This window comes from Simochromis diagramma, unplaced genomic scaffold (assembly GCF_900408965.1).
Source record: "Simochromis diagramma unplaced genomic scaffold, fSimDia1.1 OVJJ01000321.1, whole genome shotgun sequence".
In the NCBI taxonomy this organism is placed as follows: Eukaryota; Metazoa; Chordata; class Actinopteri; order Cichliformes; family Cichlidae; genus Simochromis; species Simochromis diagramma.
Window position 1 is genome coordinate 2,969,034 of NW_024386772.1, and position 16,830 is coordinate 2,985,863.

The 16,830-nt window shown below is 41.0% G+C and overlaps 1 protein-coding gene across 1 annotated transcript; it reads left to right on the forward strand.

The window, feature by feature from the left end:
• Window positions 1–191: 191 nt before the first annotated feature.
• LOC120740346 (splicing factor U2AF 65 kDa subunit-like) lies at window positions 192–16,145 on the forward strand. Its single transcript, XM_040042650.1, has 11 exons — window positions 192–383; window positions 3,112–3,286; window positions 5,481–5,584; window positions 6,571–6,722; window positions 6,802–6,918; window positions 7,451–7,589; window positions 8,549–8,628; window positions 12,219–12,341; window positions 12,416–12,502; window positions 12,655–12,897; window positions 13,030–16,145. Exons 1-11 carry the CDS (start codon window positions 335–337, stop codon window positions 13,159–13,161), a joined length of 1,401 nt encoding a protein of 466 aa, XP_039898584.1. The 5' UTR covers window positions 192–334; the 3' UTR covers window positions 13,162–16,145.
• The last annotated feature ends 685 nt before the right edge of the window (window positions 16,146–16,830 follow it).

The following is a 16,830-nucleotide window of genomic DNA, read 5'->3' on the forward strand; positions in this document are numbered from 1 at the left end:
AAATACCAGCTATAAATAAAACAGCAGGTAAATAATTTAAAATAATAAAGTAATACTGATAATGGGGAAGATTTAAAACAACAAAAACAATATAAAATGCAATGTTGTTTTTTGTTTTAGGATTTAAATTTCTTCTTTTGCGACCGCTAAATGTTACAATTTTAAACTTCCGCTTGATTTTTATTTTGAAGGGCTTGCCGGATGCTGTGAGTCTATCTTGAATCTGAGGAGCTCTTGGATTTTGCGCTGACAGAGCGGACAGGTCGCTTCATCTTTCCCGTCAGACACATCGGAGCCGCCGTGTTTTTCTTTTCACAGCAGCGTGACACACATCATGTCGGATTTCGAGGAGTTTGAGAAACAGCTGAGCGAGAATCGACAGGGTGAGTGCTGCCGTCCGTCTGTGCCCCAGTTCGTTCTGCAAGCTAGCAGCGTAGCGCCGGTGCGGACCGTTAGCTCGCTCAGTTGGTTTTATGAATGAATATCGCGACCCGACACCAACTTCAGCGCGTACTTTTCCTCTCTATGACTCAGCTTAGTTGCCTTATCTGTGCGATCATATTTTGATTAGACTTCAGCCTGCTTCTGAAGCTGCTAAATCTGTCACACAGCCCTGGACGCAGTCTGGGTGCCGGTAAGAGCGCACAGTCAATTTTACCTGAGGCAGCAGGAGGCCAAACTCCAGGAAAACCGCGCACCTCTTTATAGTTTTCTCCTGCACCGTGAAGACACCTGCGGGCAGAAATGTAGTAACACGGCACTTTCTGAATCATTTGGTACTGTTTCTGAATTCGGCATCCATTAACAAGTATTGCAACGCGTTATTAACAAATTAATTAAAAAAAATAATCTTTGAGTGATGGATCGAACAGCATCACTAGGGAAGAAATTAGAAAAGGACAAAAAAAATGAAGGAAACAGTTTATTTGTAATTGTTTCAGTAATAATGAGGAGTTGGAGCTGAGCTTAACACATACTTATCATCACTTTATACTTATGTCTGCGTGTATCTGCATATGTAATCCCTACACTAGTTTATTATTTTTAATACTATTTTAAAGCCTATTTCATTTATTATTTATTATCTGTTTTGAAATTCTGTCAAAATGTCATTTTATTTTTATACATTTTAATAATTAAAATTTTATATTTTTACATATTTCATTGGCTAAATTTTTTTTATTACTTGGATGAATGAAAATTCATTCAAGTTGTGTTAGTTAAAAAAAAATATCATTAAAAAAATATATTATGTTTCACAAGCTCATGTGCCTATGAAAATATACATATATGTGTGTGTGTGTGTGTGTGTGTGTATTAAAAATTGTAAAGAAAAGAGTAGAATATTGTTTTGTGATCAGATGTTCCTTCATTTGGTCAGCATATTCCAAGATAATGATGCCAGGATTCGTTGGGCTCAGATTGTGCAAGAGTGGTTCAGTAAGCATGAGACATGATTTTCACACACTTCTTGGCCAATGCAGACTGCACACCCGGTGCCACTGAGAATACTTGGGATAAGCTGGGATAACTTTATGCAGCGGTCCAACTCTCCCATCACTAACATCTTTGAATGATGTCACAGCAGTCAGACTTAACCCAATATCAATTTTGAATCTTTTTAACTTTTTCCCAGCTTCTCCAGTGAATATTTGCTATTATATTCATTCATTTAGGTGTTATTAATCTCTTATAATGCGTAATATACCTGCAATAATAAAAACATGCCAGCGAAGTTAAACAAGGTTTCCAGTCACAAAGAAAGAATAAAAAGTCAAACAGACCTCGTCCACAGCCTGACATTTAATCAAAGAGCTCCGGTACAGCTGGATCAGATCCACACAGAAAACAAGAATACCTCTTATCGATTTGTTAAAAGGTCTTAAGAACTGTACAGCCAAGAAGAAAGGCCACATTAAACTGCCACTTTTCTCAGAGATATATGATCAGCAACATATCCAAGGGTGTCAGACCCTGCAGGTACTACAGAAAGGAGAATTTCTTTAATTATCAGCGGTGAAAAGGGTAGATCTATTAAATATTTACACCATAATTATGAAGCAATTATCTGTAGAACTCAAAAGATTAAAGAGTTAATGGAATGACATGAAAATAATCAATTCTGCAAAAAGAGGCTGACACCCCCACTCATCTCCAGCAGAGCTGTTTGCACTGTCACATCCACAGTAGTAAATTGTGCTTCTACAGATGGAAAATTACAGCGATATCACAGCCTGTGAGGTTAAAAAACAACCACACCAGGGTTATGAGCTGCTGACCCGTTCGGGCAAGTGACGCTGTTTCCACCGATCAAAATGAACCTTCACTAATGGCTACTTTCTTCTTAGAGTCAGTATTTTCACATTAAAAGGCCATTAAACCACCAGACATCATTAACCCTCTGATGTTCAGGACTTCATCAGCAGAGACCCTAACCTTGTGCTGTCTGTCTGAATATGTGTAAAGTCTTTTTTCTTTCAAGTCTTTAAGGTACAAAAGAAATAAGAATTCTGACTGGCATGGATCCACATCTGTTTAAAGTTTGTCCATAACAAGGTCCTTGTTGTCCATCTCCAGAGCAGCAGGTTAGGGTTGGTTGGTCACTGATGGCGATGACACGACAGCCAACTGAATGAGGAAGAAATGAAAACTGTCTGTATCTTTAAATCCAGCCACCGGTCTCAGTATTTGCTCTAGCACTGCTTTAGCTGATGTTTTTCCTCTCTTATACTTTTATATTATCCCCTAAATGTGCTGATAAATTAAGTAATATTCTTTGAGATTAAGCTGCCGGTAAGTAAAAGAGGCCAGTAAAACTCTGATCTACTGGCCTGGATGCTCACTGGGGAAAATTTTTATGTTGAACTCAGAGTTTATTGAAGCTTTCCAATATTCCGGGCAAACTCCTGTGAAACTAGAGATGTCAACTTAGTTTTATTTCCTGGCTGATCTCAGGTGAGGTGGACGAGTAAAATCATTCGGAGTGTACCTGAACCTCTCTCAGAGTAAAGCGGTGTCGGTACAGCCTGAAAACATTTGGTTTTATCGCTCAAAAAAGAAGCGCCGCTGCTCTGTCGTGTTCGTCATCCCGTGTTTTTCCTGACCTCACAGAGCGAGAGAGGGAGCGGCACAAGAAGAGGAGTCGCAGCGGATCTCCCGGACGAGGTGACAAGCATCGCAGCTGGAGCAAAGACCGAGGTAGCCGCAGCCGGGAGAAACGCAGCCGTAGCCGGGACAGGAAGAGCCGGGATCGCCGCAGCTCCTCCCGAGACCACAAGAAGCACAGGTGGAAAACTGCATGGCTTCCTAGGAAGGATGAGTCCGTGTACACCGTGTTTGGTTGTAGATCCTCAGACCATAAACAAAGTGAAAGAAATGTTCATTTTCATTACTGAATGAATGAATTCTGAATTCAATATTTTTGAATTCATAAAGTAGCAAAAGATGTCATTCCAATCACTGTCACATAAAGATACGATACTCTTTATTTACCCCAGAGATTTGGATATTCCTGCAGCCAAAACAGTAAACACAGGGGTGTCAAACATAAGGCTCAGGACGGCCTGGCCAATGAGCTACCAGAACTTTTTCTGTAGTTTTACACATTTATTTATCACAATTTCAACCCAAAGAGTTGTATGGAACGCCAGGACTGCCATAATGAATTAATTAAATACACCATTAAATAATTAATTAAATGTGGCAATAATTAATTAAAATTTTTTTTACACATTTAATTAATTAATTATTGACACATTTAACAAATTATTTATTTATTTCACATTTTAATTAATTTTTGCCACATTTAAATAATTATTTAATGGGTTATTTAATTCATTCATTTTGGCACAGTTGACTCCTTCAGGTCTCACCATGAAATAATTTTATCTGTCAACCTCACCCATCAAACCCAGGGGGCGGGGTTAACGCTGATGGAGTCAAAACCATTGGTTTGGCCTGGTGGCCATTGTTTCTAGCACACAACAACTGGCATGTTGAAACTAACAGAACTGAACTTTTGAAAAACCCTGTTTGTGTGTCACCAAATACCGTTTTAATATTTTTTCAGCCGAGAATGTAGCGGTTTAATCTTCAGATGTCTGGTCGGTTTGTCAAGATACAGCCTCTTTGCAAAAGTGCTTCGATGATTTCGGAGATGTCTGCCCAGCCCAGTCTCACGGCAAAAACTGATGATGTAATATTTCTGTCCAGGTTGCAGTCTTCGTGATGAAGTCTAACAGAGTGAACCATTAAACTTCAGTAAAACTATGCAGTTATGAAACGTAACTTTAACCTCAGCCAAACCGATTCTTTCAGTTGTAAATAAAACAGCGAAGTAAAAATGACCCGACAGACAGAACCTGAGTGAATGAAGTCCAGCGTTTAACCACTGAGAGCTAAAACTCAGGTGAGGTTTCAAAGCTGTGTGGCGGTGATTGGACATCAGCCACTGATAAAGCTGGTTTGCCTATAAAGTGCTCTGTTGGGAAACAAGCTCCAGCAGCTCTACGCTCGGGAAAAGAACTATATTTACTTATGTTGTGCAGAAAAATGTGCCGACATTGCTTTATATCGAGCACCGGCTGCCCAGTCAAACTGTGACTATCACCAGGTAACGTGGGCGTGTCTCTTGAATTAGCAGCAGGTGTTAAACAGCTGACAGATGAGGAGGAGGATGCATGCAGGTAAACTGAGGGTCTGTTGAGCTGATCGCTGGTGTCGTGAGAAAAATGTCAGCTCGTTCTTTATGTTACAGAAGCACAGAGACACAAGACCAGGCGGAAAGAGACGATCGTTCGGTGAAAATGAGAATCTGCGAATGCAACATGTGGAACACGGAGAGTGGAATATGTAAACAAACCGGTTAACGTAACACCTCCCCCCACCCCCACCCGTTAAGCTGGAACACGGGGGCTGTGAGCTCGGTGCACTCTGTCAGCTGACTGTTAGCAGAGCTAGTGACATCTCTGAAAACATCTGAGCACTTTTGTAAACATGTTCTATGTTGACAACCTGACCAGACGTGAAGATTCCGCCATGACATTCGCGGCTAAAACACTGTTAAAAGTGTAGCTGGTGACAAAAAAACGGGGTATTCTAAAACTGTACACCACCACCATTGCTGCCTGTTCATTCTGGGATACCTGGCTGCCCCACACAAGCAATCGATTATCTAGGATCGACTTGTCTTGACTTACTTTGCACGGCAACCAATCAAATGTTAGAGAAGCTGCATGGGCAGTGTTAACCCCCCCCACTTAGTTTGATGGGTGAGGCTGACAGATAAAATTATATCAAGGAGAGAGATGAAGGGGACAAAAGTGCCAAAATGAATTAAATAAATAAATCATTAAATAATTAATTAAAACTGTCAATAATTATTTAAATGTGTTATTAATTAAATATGTCAATAATTAATTGTGTGTTCACGTAACCACTGAAAGGTTTCACTCAGATGTTTGTGTGTTTTCTGCGTGCAGCCACTCTCCAAGACGAACGAGGAAGAAAAGGACCTGCAAGTATTGGGACGTGCCTCCTCCTGGCTTTGAACACATCACACCAATGCAATATAAAGCTATGCAAGGTACCCGACTTGTTCTCTTTGCCTCTTTAGCCTCTAAATCAGACTTCAGCAGAGCTGCAGTGAGTTTCTGCTTCGCGGCTTCGTGCTCCCCAGCTCTCTAACTCATCTGTTCTCCAACACTGAACCCCGATCTGAGCTTTGCTACTTTACATGTGGGCTGGAGAAGTCAGACAGCCTGCCGTAAATCCTAAAACCAGCTGAAACAGTCGTGTTTACAGCGCTGTCTGCGTGTTTTTGATGTTGACTGCCACCAGGGTCCAGTGTAAAAAGAAAATAAAGCAATCGGCTGCTTTGGTTTGTGTTTGTGCTGTTGTTGATCCTTCAGCTCGGCCACGGCTGCAGAGGAGACAGGTTAAACGCACAAAGAGCTTCTTTGTAACCGGAGCTTAAAAAACAATGAAAACTGTCAGTCTGTGCTTCTCGTTCTGCTTTGCTTGATCTGAACAGGCAGTGCTTGGCTTCTTCCTCTTTTCTGCACAGCTGGTCAGCGACAGCGTGAAGTAGGTGTGAAGGTTGGATCTGGGATGGCCGATGGAGATGTCTGCTGTTATTATCTAATGCAGGGACGCTGTGAGAGAGCCATGGCGCTCTTTGAGTACTGGTGGTAGTGCTGTCCCTGCTCCAAAAGCCAATCGGCAGCCAAACCAGGAAACATATAAGCATATCATCTCATTCTATAACCCATTAACATGGTCTCTGGTAGCACTCTGATTGGAGGATTCAGAGATGCTTGTGTTAATTTAGACCAAATTATTTTATGTTTTTTGTAGTTTTTTAATCAGATTTGACAGAATCTATGCTCGTGTTTGTTCTGTGATGAGCTCTGAACCACGCTGACACCTTTAAACACTCGCTGTGCTTCATAAAACTACGTGTTTGTTTCTCTGCAGTCTGACTGTGGGATATTATCCCTGAAACACATTAATAGTGGCGTCTGTGTGCAGCTATTTGGCAGCAAACACTGTCCCTCCTTCGTGTTTCCTCAGCGGCCGGCCAGATTCCAACAATAGCTCTGCTGGCAACGTCCACCACTACTGGAGTAGCTGCAGCCCCGACACAAGTGCCCATAGTTGGCAGTCAGATGACGAGACAAGCCAGGCGCCTCTACGTTGGCAACATCCCGTTTGGAGTGACTGAGGTACTCTCGTGGTCGCTGTAGATTCGTACCAAACAGACCTGCTGGTGCGGCGCCTCAGGTTTGATTTCTGTCTCCTCAGGAGTCCATGGCCGAGTTCTTTAACGCCCAGATGCGCCTCGCGGGACTCTCACAAGCCCCGAGTAACCCCGTTCTCGCCGTGCAGATTAACCAGGATAAGAACTTTGCTTTCCTAGAGGTGAGGGTTCATATTACTGTTCAGTGTTTTAGGTTGGTAAAGAATATGTAAATAACACTTATATATTTATTATTCGAACTATTTTTAACAAATTATTTTCTGTTGGTAGATAATTAAACTTTTTAGAGAATATTTGTTGTGTGCTTATTATTTATCTACATTTTCATTTGTTTATTTTTTATTGACCGTTGAAATCGCCCGTCCTTCTCACAGTAACATTACGTCATGTTCAGTTCTGAGCACAAGCAGCTTGTCTGAGAGGTCTGAGCTGCTGTCTAGCACTAGTTAACGTGAGGCGCACCGGCGTGCTGACTCGCTGCAGGCTCTCACGCCTGCTGCATACATGTGCGTGGTGTCTGCACAGTTTTGGCTTCTGCTGCGATTCTTCACAGACGAGCCGAAGGTTAAATCTCACCCTCAGTAACGGCTCACTGTAGGATTTATCAGATTCCTGCTGAAGCAGTCGTGTTAGTAGGTGTTATTAGAATTGTTCTTTGTTGGCGCTGTGACTCAGTGTGACTTTCTTTCCTAGTTTCGGTCTGTGGATGAGACGACGCAGGCCATGGCCTTCGATGGGATCATTTTCCAGGGTCAGTCGCTCAAGATCAGACGACCTCACGACTATCGGCCGTTACCCGGAATCTCAGAGCAGCCGGCGTTCCACGTCCCAGGTTTGACTCCGATGCTTTCTTCTTCTTCTCTTCAGAGTTATCTAGTGTCATTTAACGTCATTAAATTTAGTTAGAGTTAAAATGACCTGTTCTTACATGAAGCCAGACCTTATTTCCTGACATATACAAGTTCTTTTAATGGTGGATATTCATGTTAGCCAGGATGAGGTTTTAATAATGAGATCAGTATATGTGAGCTAAGACCTCTGCAGGACGTCACAGTGAGCTTCTAGCTCTGCTGTGGCCACTCCTCTGTTTAGTTTCAGTATTGATTTTGGGAGTAGACTAGTTGGGATGAAACAATGACTGATGAAAATGGACGGAGATGAATAAACTTCTTATTATAATTGAGACATCACAGCTTTATCCGAGAAATCCAGTTCAGATCTGATTTAGTTCAGTCCATATTTGATCTTGATCCCATCTATATCTGACAACACCTGTGATTTCATGAGGCCCAATGAGCACATGGTTAAAGGAAGTCTCAGGGTCTTGGCCCATTTTTCTTTGTCACAGGTCTCCCAAAGCATGTTAGTCCTGCTGCCTGGACGTCCTGGGATGACCTTGTGAGATGGGCTTTAGGGTCAAGAACACCACCCCCCCAATCAGACCCCGCCTCCCCTTCTGAACAAGCCTGTATTCTACACCACCTCCACATTGGTTTCTTTATTTGCGTTTGAATTACATGTGATGCTTAGTAAATAATCGTGTTAAATAGTCAAGATTACCGTTATTGACTAATCACACAGCCTTAGCATCCCCACTCATTCTTTTGATTGAAATCCAATCAGAAGAAAGATAGTTTAAAGGGGCAGGAGCTTGTTGAACTGTGAGTCATGCAAAGCTACTCTACTAGCTGGAAATGAGCAGATTAGATTTTACTTCATGGGTCATTTGTGCTTTGTAAGCTCGTATTTGTTTCGTGATTTGTTTGTTCTCTCTTCTCGTGGTTTGTGTAGGCGTCGTCTCCACTGTTGTTCCCGATTCCCCTCATAAACTGTTCATAGGAGGCCTCCCCAACTATCTTAATGACGACCAGGTATTTATCTGAGCGCAGGCTGAACAGCTGCGCTCAGCTTTCCTCACTTTACGCTCACATGAGGTTTTTGTCACCCTGAAACATGCGTAGTATGTTTTACGTTTCACATTTCTTTGTGACGTGAGAAATATATAAAAAAAAATATGGTTAGTCTCGAGTAACAAGGCTTCCGATGGAAGTCAAAATAGCTGAAGGGACCGCATGGTGTAAAAGCACAAAATAGAAAACAACACAACATACAGTGCTTGTGCCTGTGTTCCATAATGTCACAGCTTTTATTTTGGTGAATCTCTGATTTTACATTAATCATTAAATATAAGTAAACTCCTTACACCTTTCTCATGCTAAGCTTACTGATTTAAGACAGGTAAGCAAAGTCCAGTATATTTAAAGTGACATGAATTTACTTCTTTGTGGTATTTATTCCAGTGGGTCATTATCAAAGAAAAAGTCCACCTTAAGAAGTTAAAAAAATTCTTCTTCTTTGCCTTTCTGGATTTTTCTGTTGTTTGTTGATTGGTAGGTGCCTTTAACGATATATGTATATATATATATATAGCTGCACGGCACTAACGCATTAACTCGCTAACACGTTGACGCCGTGCAGCCCTTGCACGGGGCGATCCGCGTTAACTCGCTAACGGAGATTTGCCGCATTAATGCGGTTATGGCGTTAACGTCATTTTGACGAGATTAACGCTGACAGCACTAATATATATAAATGCTATATATACTTATATATAAGATTTATATATAAGTTTATATGGAGAACTCCTCTGAATGTTGAGGAGATATCGACTGAAATCGAGCTACAGCTGGGCGTACTTTAGTGCAGTACTAATTCTTACCACCAGATGGTGCAGTTTGTCAATTTAAAATGTAACATTTAAATGTCAGTTTAGCCTCATAATGAAGCAGTTCATCAAATAGGGCATCTCTGCACTAGCTTCCTGCATGTTTCAGATGCAGGAAGCTAAAGTTTTACTTTAATATGAAATGCTGAGCTCTTATGAGCCAGCTCGCAGCCTCAGAGTGTCAGGTGAGGCCTGGCTGTTGGAGTAAAGTGGTTCTGCGATCAGGACCCCTCAGTTTTGGAACAGTGAGACTCATAGATATACAGAAGGATTCATAAAACACCCCATTCAGTTACTAGAATGATAAGAACATTGTTATTTACAGTGGCATCATGGGAAAGGCAAATCTGGAAATAATATCAGAATTTCCCAGAAACATTTCAATACACCCCCTGATTTTAATTAAAATAAGAGTCATTACAAAAAGTACCTTTAAATGCCTTTAAATGGAAATTTAGTGCCTGACTACATACTCACGAAAGGACGTAGAAAGTCAGTAAACAACTCCAGAAACGCTGCAGCAGCTCAAACAAAAGGTGGCCTTTCCCTTTGCTAAAGACTAAAAAAACAGTTTGTTTTGTGCACCTGTACGCAGAGAAACTTAATTCTAACTGTCCATTCTGTCTCATTTAGCCTCAGTTAGTTTGCAGAGCACATGCAGCCTGATGTCTGTGATTCTCTGACTTATTTTTTCTTAATACTTGCAGTCACTGCCACTGCGTTGATACTCACAGCTCTTTCATTTTTGTTCCCCCACTTTGTCCCCAGCTAGGGGCCTGTAAGATCGTTAAGTCTGCGCTCATAATTTGTTCAGTAGTACTCATCTACTGCTGCCATGCCAACATGTAACACAAGGCAAGTAAGACATTCTGGTCCTCACACGGATACACTCCGAGTCCGCAGGTCGCTTACAGGCTACTTTCTTTCTCCCATCATGCTTTTGGAGCGCGTTTAAGATCCGGGGATTGATCATTGAGGTTTGGGGGTTGTGTTGGTGGAGTTTAGTTATTTTTTTTAACACCATCTACTGAATATGGGATTACTATTATATGCATATCTGTTTATATATTTGACCGTGTTTGAACACTTCAATCGATTGTCTGTTTTGAAGCTAAAATACCACAAAATTAAGTCATTCCAGCCTCTAAATTATCCATAGACTCCATATTTTACAGTGTTTCCCACAGATCTGAATTCAGTTTGTAGCGGTTGCGCTCGGGAGGAGCCACGCACACACTAAAGGTTACGAATAATCAGTACAAAGTTACAGACACAGATGGTATAAAACATGGATGTAGCCTATTGATCTGAAAGCCAATGTAGAATTCAGTTCAGTTTTATTTATGTTAGGCCAAATCACAACAACAGCTTCCTCTAAGTGTTTTCTATTGTAAGGTAAACCCCCTCTAATATAACACAGTAACATTACGGCATGCTTAAAGTTACAATATAACTTTAAGCATGCCTTCTTCGTAAAAGCCTCCAGGGGGCGACTCCTCTCTCCTCCTTTGGTTTGACAGGAGAGTGTCGACTGTATACCTCAGCAACGTTTTCCTAATGACTTTATGGCCTCGGTCACTAATTTCAGGTCTTATAGAACGTTTAGTAAATCATGGTCATGGAAAGAATCAGAAATGAGGATTATGTAGTACTTGCTTGTTGCCTCTCCAGGGAGTCTATCATCCAATAGCACAACAGACTCCGACTCCACCGTCTTTAACTGCAGCTGGTGACAGTCGTCCTCGTCCTGCTCTGCAGCCTCACAGTAGGTTCTCCAGAGCAGGAGAAGGACCGGTGCTGCCAGGGATAGTTGCAGTGCAGCTGGGTTAGTCCGTTGGACTGCAGGATGAGAAACTCCTGGTACAACCTTTTTTCAAGAGTGATTAGAAAGAGACATCAGTGCTGTGCCTCTCCTTTAGCCTCCTGTACTGATGTAGATTTCCAAACAAAACCAGCATGGCAGCTTGCTGGGAGGCTTTCTTGCAGGTTACTAAAACACAGAAAAAACACATTAGAGGTGAGAAACAAGCATCTCTGTGTTTATTCTAGCTTTCAGAGGAGTCATATAACCAGATTAGCTTGATTTGCATAAAGTAGCCCAAATAGTTCATGTAAATGAGGAGGTGGCGACTCCGTGGCTCATCTACCAAAATGCCACCCTGCTTGCATGTATGGTTTATTCATAGATTATGACTAGGAAGTGAGGAATTGTCACTTCCTGTGAGCAGCTGAATGACGTGAAAGGCCGCCATCACAGCTTCCTGCACATTAAGCCAGGCAGCAGCGATTACATTTTCAAAATATAAGCAGCACTATTAAATCAATCCCCAGATATACCTTTGCCAGCCCAAAGGAAATTCTATATGTGGGAAACACTGTTTCAGCAAAATGGGGAAATGACTCAAAGCCTGTATTTAATTGATTAACCGACAAAGTGAAATAAGCTGCAGGGTTATTGATCATTCTCAGGACTTTGAACAGTTTTATGTGCTGGTGTTGTTCCTGAGTTTTCCCAGGAAGCAGCGTAGTAGTGAGAAATCTTTACAGTGTAAAATGCTCCAGCAGTGTGTACAGATCAGCCCAGCACCTTACGAGTGACTCACATTCTGCTTCTATGTGTCGTGGTCTTAAACTGCTTTCGAGTCTCAAATGGACATTTAGAATTCACTGAGTAGACAAACACATTCAGCGGTGAGTTCTCCAGCTCAGATCTCGCTCCCGGACTCTTGTTTGCAGGTTAAGGAGCTCCTGACGTCGTTCGGGCCGCTCAAAGCGTTCAACCTGGTGAAGGACAGTGCCACGTCACTGTCGAAAGGTTACGCCTTTTGCGAATACGTAGACATCAGCGCCACCGATCAGGTAACGGTGACGAAGTGTTTTGGTGGGATCTTGAGCTGTGCTGTTTGGCTACAGGTCTGTTTGCTCTTCATCAGGCTGTAGCCGGGCTCAATGGGATGCAGCTGGGCGACAAAAAGCTGATCGTCCAGAGGGCGAGTGTGGGAGCTAAAAACGCCAATCCTGTGAGTACAAGTGGCAACATGAACCTGTGGTCTCATTTTTTGCATCATGTGCACAGTCTGTGTATAAAAGAGGAATGCTGCCAGTCGCTGGTTTTGGATTCTGCACTTTGAGGCCTCAGCTTTAGCGTTTTTATGCCGTGTGTGCGCTGCAGACCTCCATCATAGAGACGCCGGTGACGCTGCAGGTGCCTGGGCTTCAGAGGCTCCAGAACTCTGGCATGCCCACAGAGGTGCTGTGCCTTCTCAATATGGTGATGCCCGAGGAGCTGGTGGACGACGAGGACTACGAGGAGATCCTCGAGGACATCCGCGAGGAGTGCTGCAAGTACGGCACTGTCCGCTCCATCGAGATCCCCAGGCCTGTCGACGGCGTGGAAGTACCCGGCTGCGGAAAGGTGATGTTTATACACTCTGTGCACGTCCAGTGAGCCGCCATCGAGGGGGCGTTGGATTTATAGTCAGAAAACATATTATAAAGCGTAAGTAGCATCGATTCTTCAGGACTCACCGGCGCTTTTTCATTTCAGATCTTCGTCGAGTACGTCTCTGCTGCAGACTGTCAGAAAGCCATGCAAGCCCTCACTGGACGCAAGTTTGCCAACAGAGTGGTGGTCACCAAATACTACGACCCCGACATGTACCACAGACACGAGTTCTGAAAGCACAGACACGTCCCTCCTCCTCGTTTTCTGTTTGTGGGCTGGGCGTCAGTCTGCTTCCCTCCTCCTCTGATCGTCGTGATCCTGTCCTTTAGAGACCAGAGCTGGAGCAGTTTTATTGCTGGACTGCAGTGTGTGTGTGTGTGTGTGTGTGTGTGTGTGTCTTCAGTACTAAATAACTTCCAGCTTTTGCCTAACACCCAGACTGTGAGTGAACTCATTCTGAACTTAAAAGATACTCTAGTATACATAACATTTGCCGTAGAATGAATGTGACATGTATCTTACCTACACTAATACTGCCTGACAATTTCAGAGTAGCTATCTATCAAGTATGCACTGTACGAGAAAAAAAACAACCGTCAAATGTTTGGATTTTCTTCCTGAGCACAAACGTTCATTTCGGGTTTGAAAAGCCATCGTAATGTTTCTTCCGTGGCTTTGAGAAAAAGAAAGGTGTTCATTTATTTATTTATTTATTTTTCGAGAGTAATATTTCCTGCTATATATGTCACATGTTAATGTTCCTTAAACATATACAGTGCTGTGTGCTGCTTACATAGACCAAATGTTGACTTGTTTCTTGTCAGTAAAGCCTGAATGGCGACTTTGTAAATACTATCAGAGATACATTCGATTGGCGAAACACTAAAAGCTGCTTTAATTCGAGAGTAATCAAAACCAAATTTGAAAAGTTTCAGCTGGAAACTTTTGATCAGACAAAGGGACAGTTGACCCATGGTTAAACCCTCCACCTGAGGGGTGTATGTGATTCTCATTTCTAACTCTGCATCTTTATTCTGGGACTCCACTAAAGCAGCTCTGCATGATTCTGTTCAAAAACACTGTTATTCACTTTCATCCTTTCTGTGAAACACACCATTGTAGATCCTGCGTCTTTAAGACCCCCCCCCCTTCCTTCCCAAAAAGCTTACCTTATTCTGATTAGCCAATTTTGGGAAGAATGAAAAAAAAAAACATCAAAGTTTTTAAAAAATACAAAGTGAGAAGTGCAGACAGCATCTGGGGAATTTTTTTTTTTTTATCAGATTCGATTTGTGATTCTCCACAAGCAGTTTTAATGTGCCGCTCGTCACTGAAATCAAAGTAAATTTTGATAATGCTTCATAAAAAAAGTGCCCAGAGCAGTTTCGGGATGTCTGCCAAGGTGTGAGGCTATTTTTAGAGGAACTTTGTTAGAGCAACAAATGTGTGTTTGGCTGTTGTGATACTTTGTTAGGTTACAGGTAAAAAACAAAACAAAACAAAAACGCCTCCTTCTGGCCAAGCTGTGTAGCTCCATCATTATTTGCAGCACTTTTCAGCTTGATTTATTATTGATTACTGATAACTTTGACCTGGGTAAAGATCAGAACTCGTGATCAGTCATGAAAGCTAGCTGTTTTACTAAAACTCGGATACATAAATATTTTATATGTTGCTGCCTTCATAGGGGATGCAGCAGTGTTTCAGACCTTTAAATAAGATTTTTAAATACATTTTAACATGTTTTCTACATTTATTAGAGAGCGATTCCACTTCCTGTTATTCCCAAAGGTGGCTGTAGTTCATCCAGAAGACCAGCAGGGGGCTGAGTGTGACTTTTTCAATGAACTGAATGAATGGAGCCAAACAGCTAATAAAAATGTTTACGTTGTATCTTAGTTTTAGTATTAGTTAGTACCTAGTGTTGATAAAATGTCCTAACTTAAATGGTTAGTTTTTCTTACAGGGAGGCAGATTCGGCTCATAAAATCTTCGCCTTCTGCTGCTTGACTGGGATTCTTTCTATTAAACAGGAAGTCCATGATTTGGGACTAGAAGTTAAAATTTAAAAAAGTAATTTTCGCTTCTTCCGTTGTTGGTTTTAATCAGTTTCCACACATCATGTCGCTTTCCTGCGTTATTTTTGTGAATAACCTGACGTAGTGACAGTAAAAAAAGGTGCAAGGGTTTAACAAAAGGTCGACTGTGTCCGTCTAACCATAAATATTCAGAAATTAATTTTCAAAATCAGACGAAGTAACCATGGTCTTAATTAAAACCACAAAGCAGATGAACACATGCTGAGAAAAGCACCTTTAAGTTGTGTAGATAGCCAACTGAGCATTTTTTTTAAGCTTTATTGTTTGTGTGCTGCAGTTTTGCATCTGTTGAAGAAAATGTATGAAATTAATTTATTCTGAAGTATCTTAAATCTGCTTAGAAAGTGCAGGCACAAATATGAACTAAGACACCAGAGACTGGAAGGAAAGCCCGTATTTGCACATGCAGCGATGTTCTGTAGGCAAACGTGTATTTTATTGTAATAAACAGAACACATCAGATGGTGATAAACACACTGCTGTATTTTCTACAGTTTTGAATGGTTCAAAGGTTTAAAACATGTTTAGTTTGTACGACTCCCCATCCTTCCACGCCATCGCCTCAAATAAATGCTTGCATCCACCGCCTGGCTGCTGCTGTGATGTTTTTATTTCTGAACTATCTGTGAGATGTATTTGAACATACCCATTAAATAAAGATGAATGATAAGATTATTGATATAATAATTAGTTTCTCCTTAATGTTAACCCTTTATAGATGGATGGAGAGACCAGAGGTCACTCTTTTATGAGCACCTGCTGTGTTTCACTGATTATAATGTTGGCTTAATACATGTGGTGTTAATTACTGTGTGGTCCTTCACCTCCTTTATTTTCATGAGATAAATTTTACATCCAGCTGCTCTCCCTCTGATTCTAAGTGCTGTAAACATTACAGGTAGAGCTTTAGAAAGCAGTCTTTTATTTTGAAAGATTTAAGTTAATGTGATTGCATCACACTGCTGTTCTGAACTTGTGTATAGTGTTAGTATCCAAATTATGAGTGTTGGTAAGAACAACAAGTTTTGCTCTGAAGGTCAGTTTATCTATTCAAACTAGATGTAATGTGTCCTTTCATTTCCTGTTTATACTGTCAAAATAAATAAAGCCTATTACAGCACAGTATTACAGTATTAATGTAGATATGCATCGTATGACTCCTGTCAATGCAGGTATGATGTACTGATATTATAGGATACCTGGCCAATGCTTGTCTGCATTTCAGAATAAATGTGCTATGTTTTAAATCTTTATTGTTTCAGCAAAATTTCACAATTGGAGAAATAAATAAAAACAATTTTTATTTTTTATTTTATATGTTTGTTTTTTTCATCTTCATCAGAGTTCTATGTAATAGTGGAACCTCCCACATGAATATGATTTAAAACTGATTTTGTTATTATTAGCATACTGGATCTTCTGGTAATTTTATAAACAAGAAGCTGTTTCGGGGACATTAAGAAAAAAAAATATTTTGTATGTTGTACTTTTGTTGAAATGCCATGAAAACAGCAGTTTATTATTTCTGATATTATGTATTTCTGATGTATTTCTTTAGAGTATGTGTCTCATTTATAAGGAAACAATAACTTTGTAGGTTCTGTCCAGGTGTTATATTTTGGTACAAAGTCAGATTTCACTTATTTTATTTAAGAATTAATATTTTTATTTACTTTTTTAATTTACTTTATTAGTCAGGTGTGTGTGTGTGTGTGTGTGTGTGTGTGTGTGTGTGTGTGTGTGTGTGTGTGTGTGTGTGTGTTTGGAGTGAAGTATTTTGAAAAAAAAAAGGTAAAAAAAACTA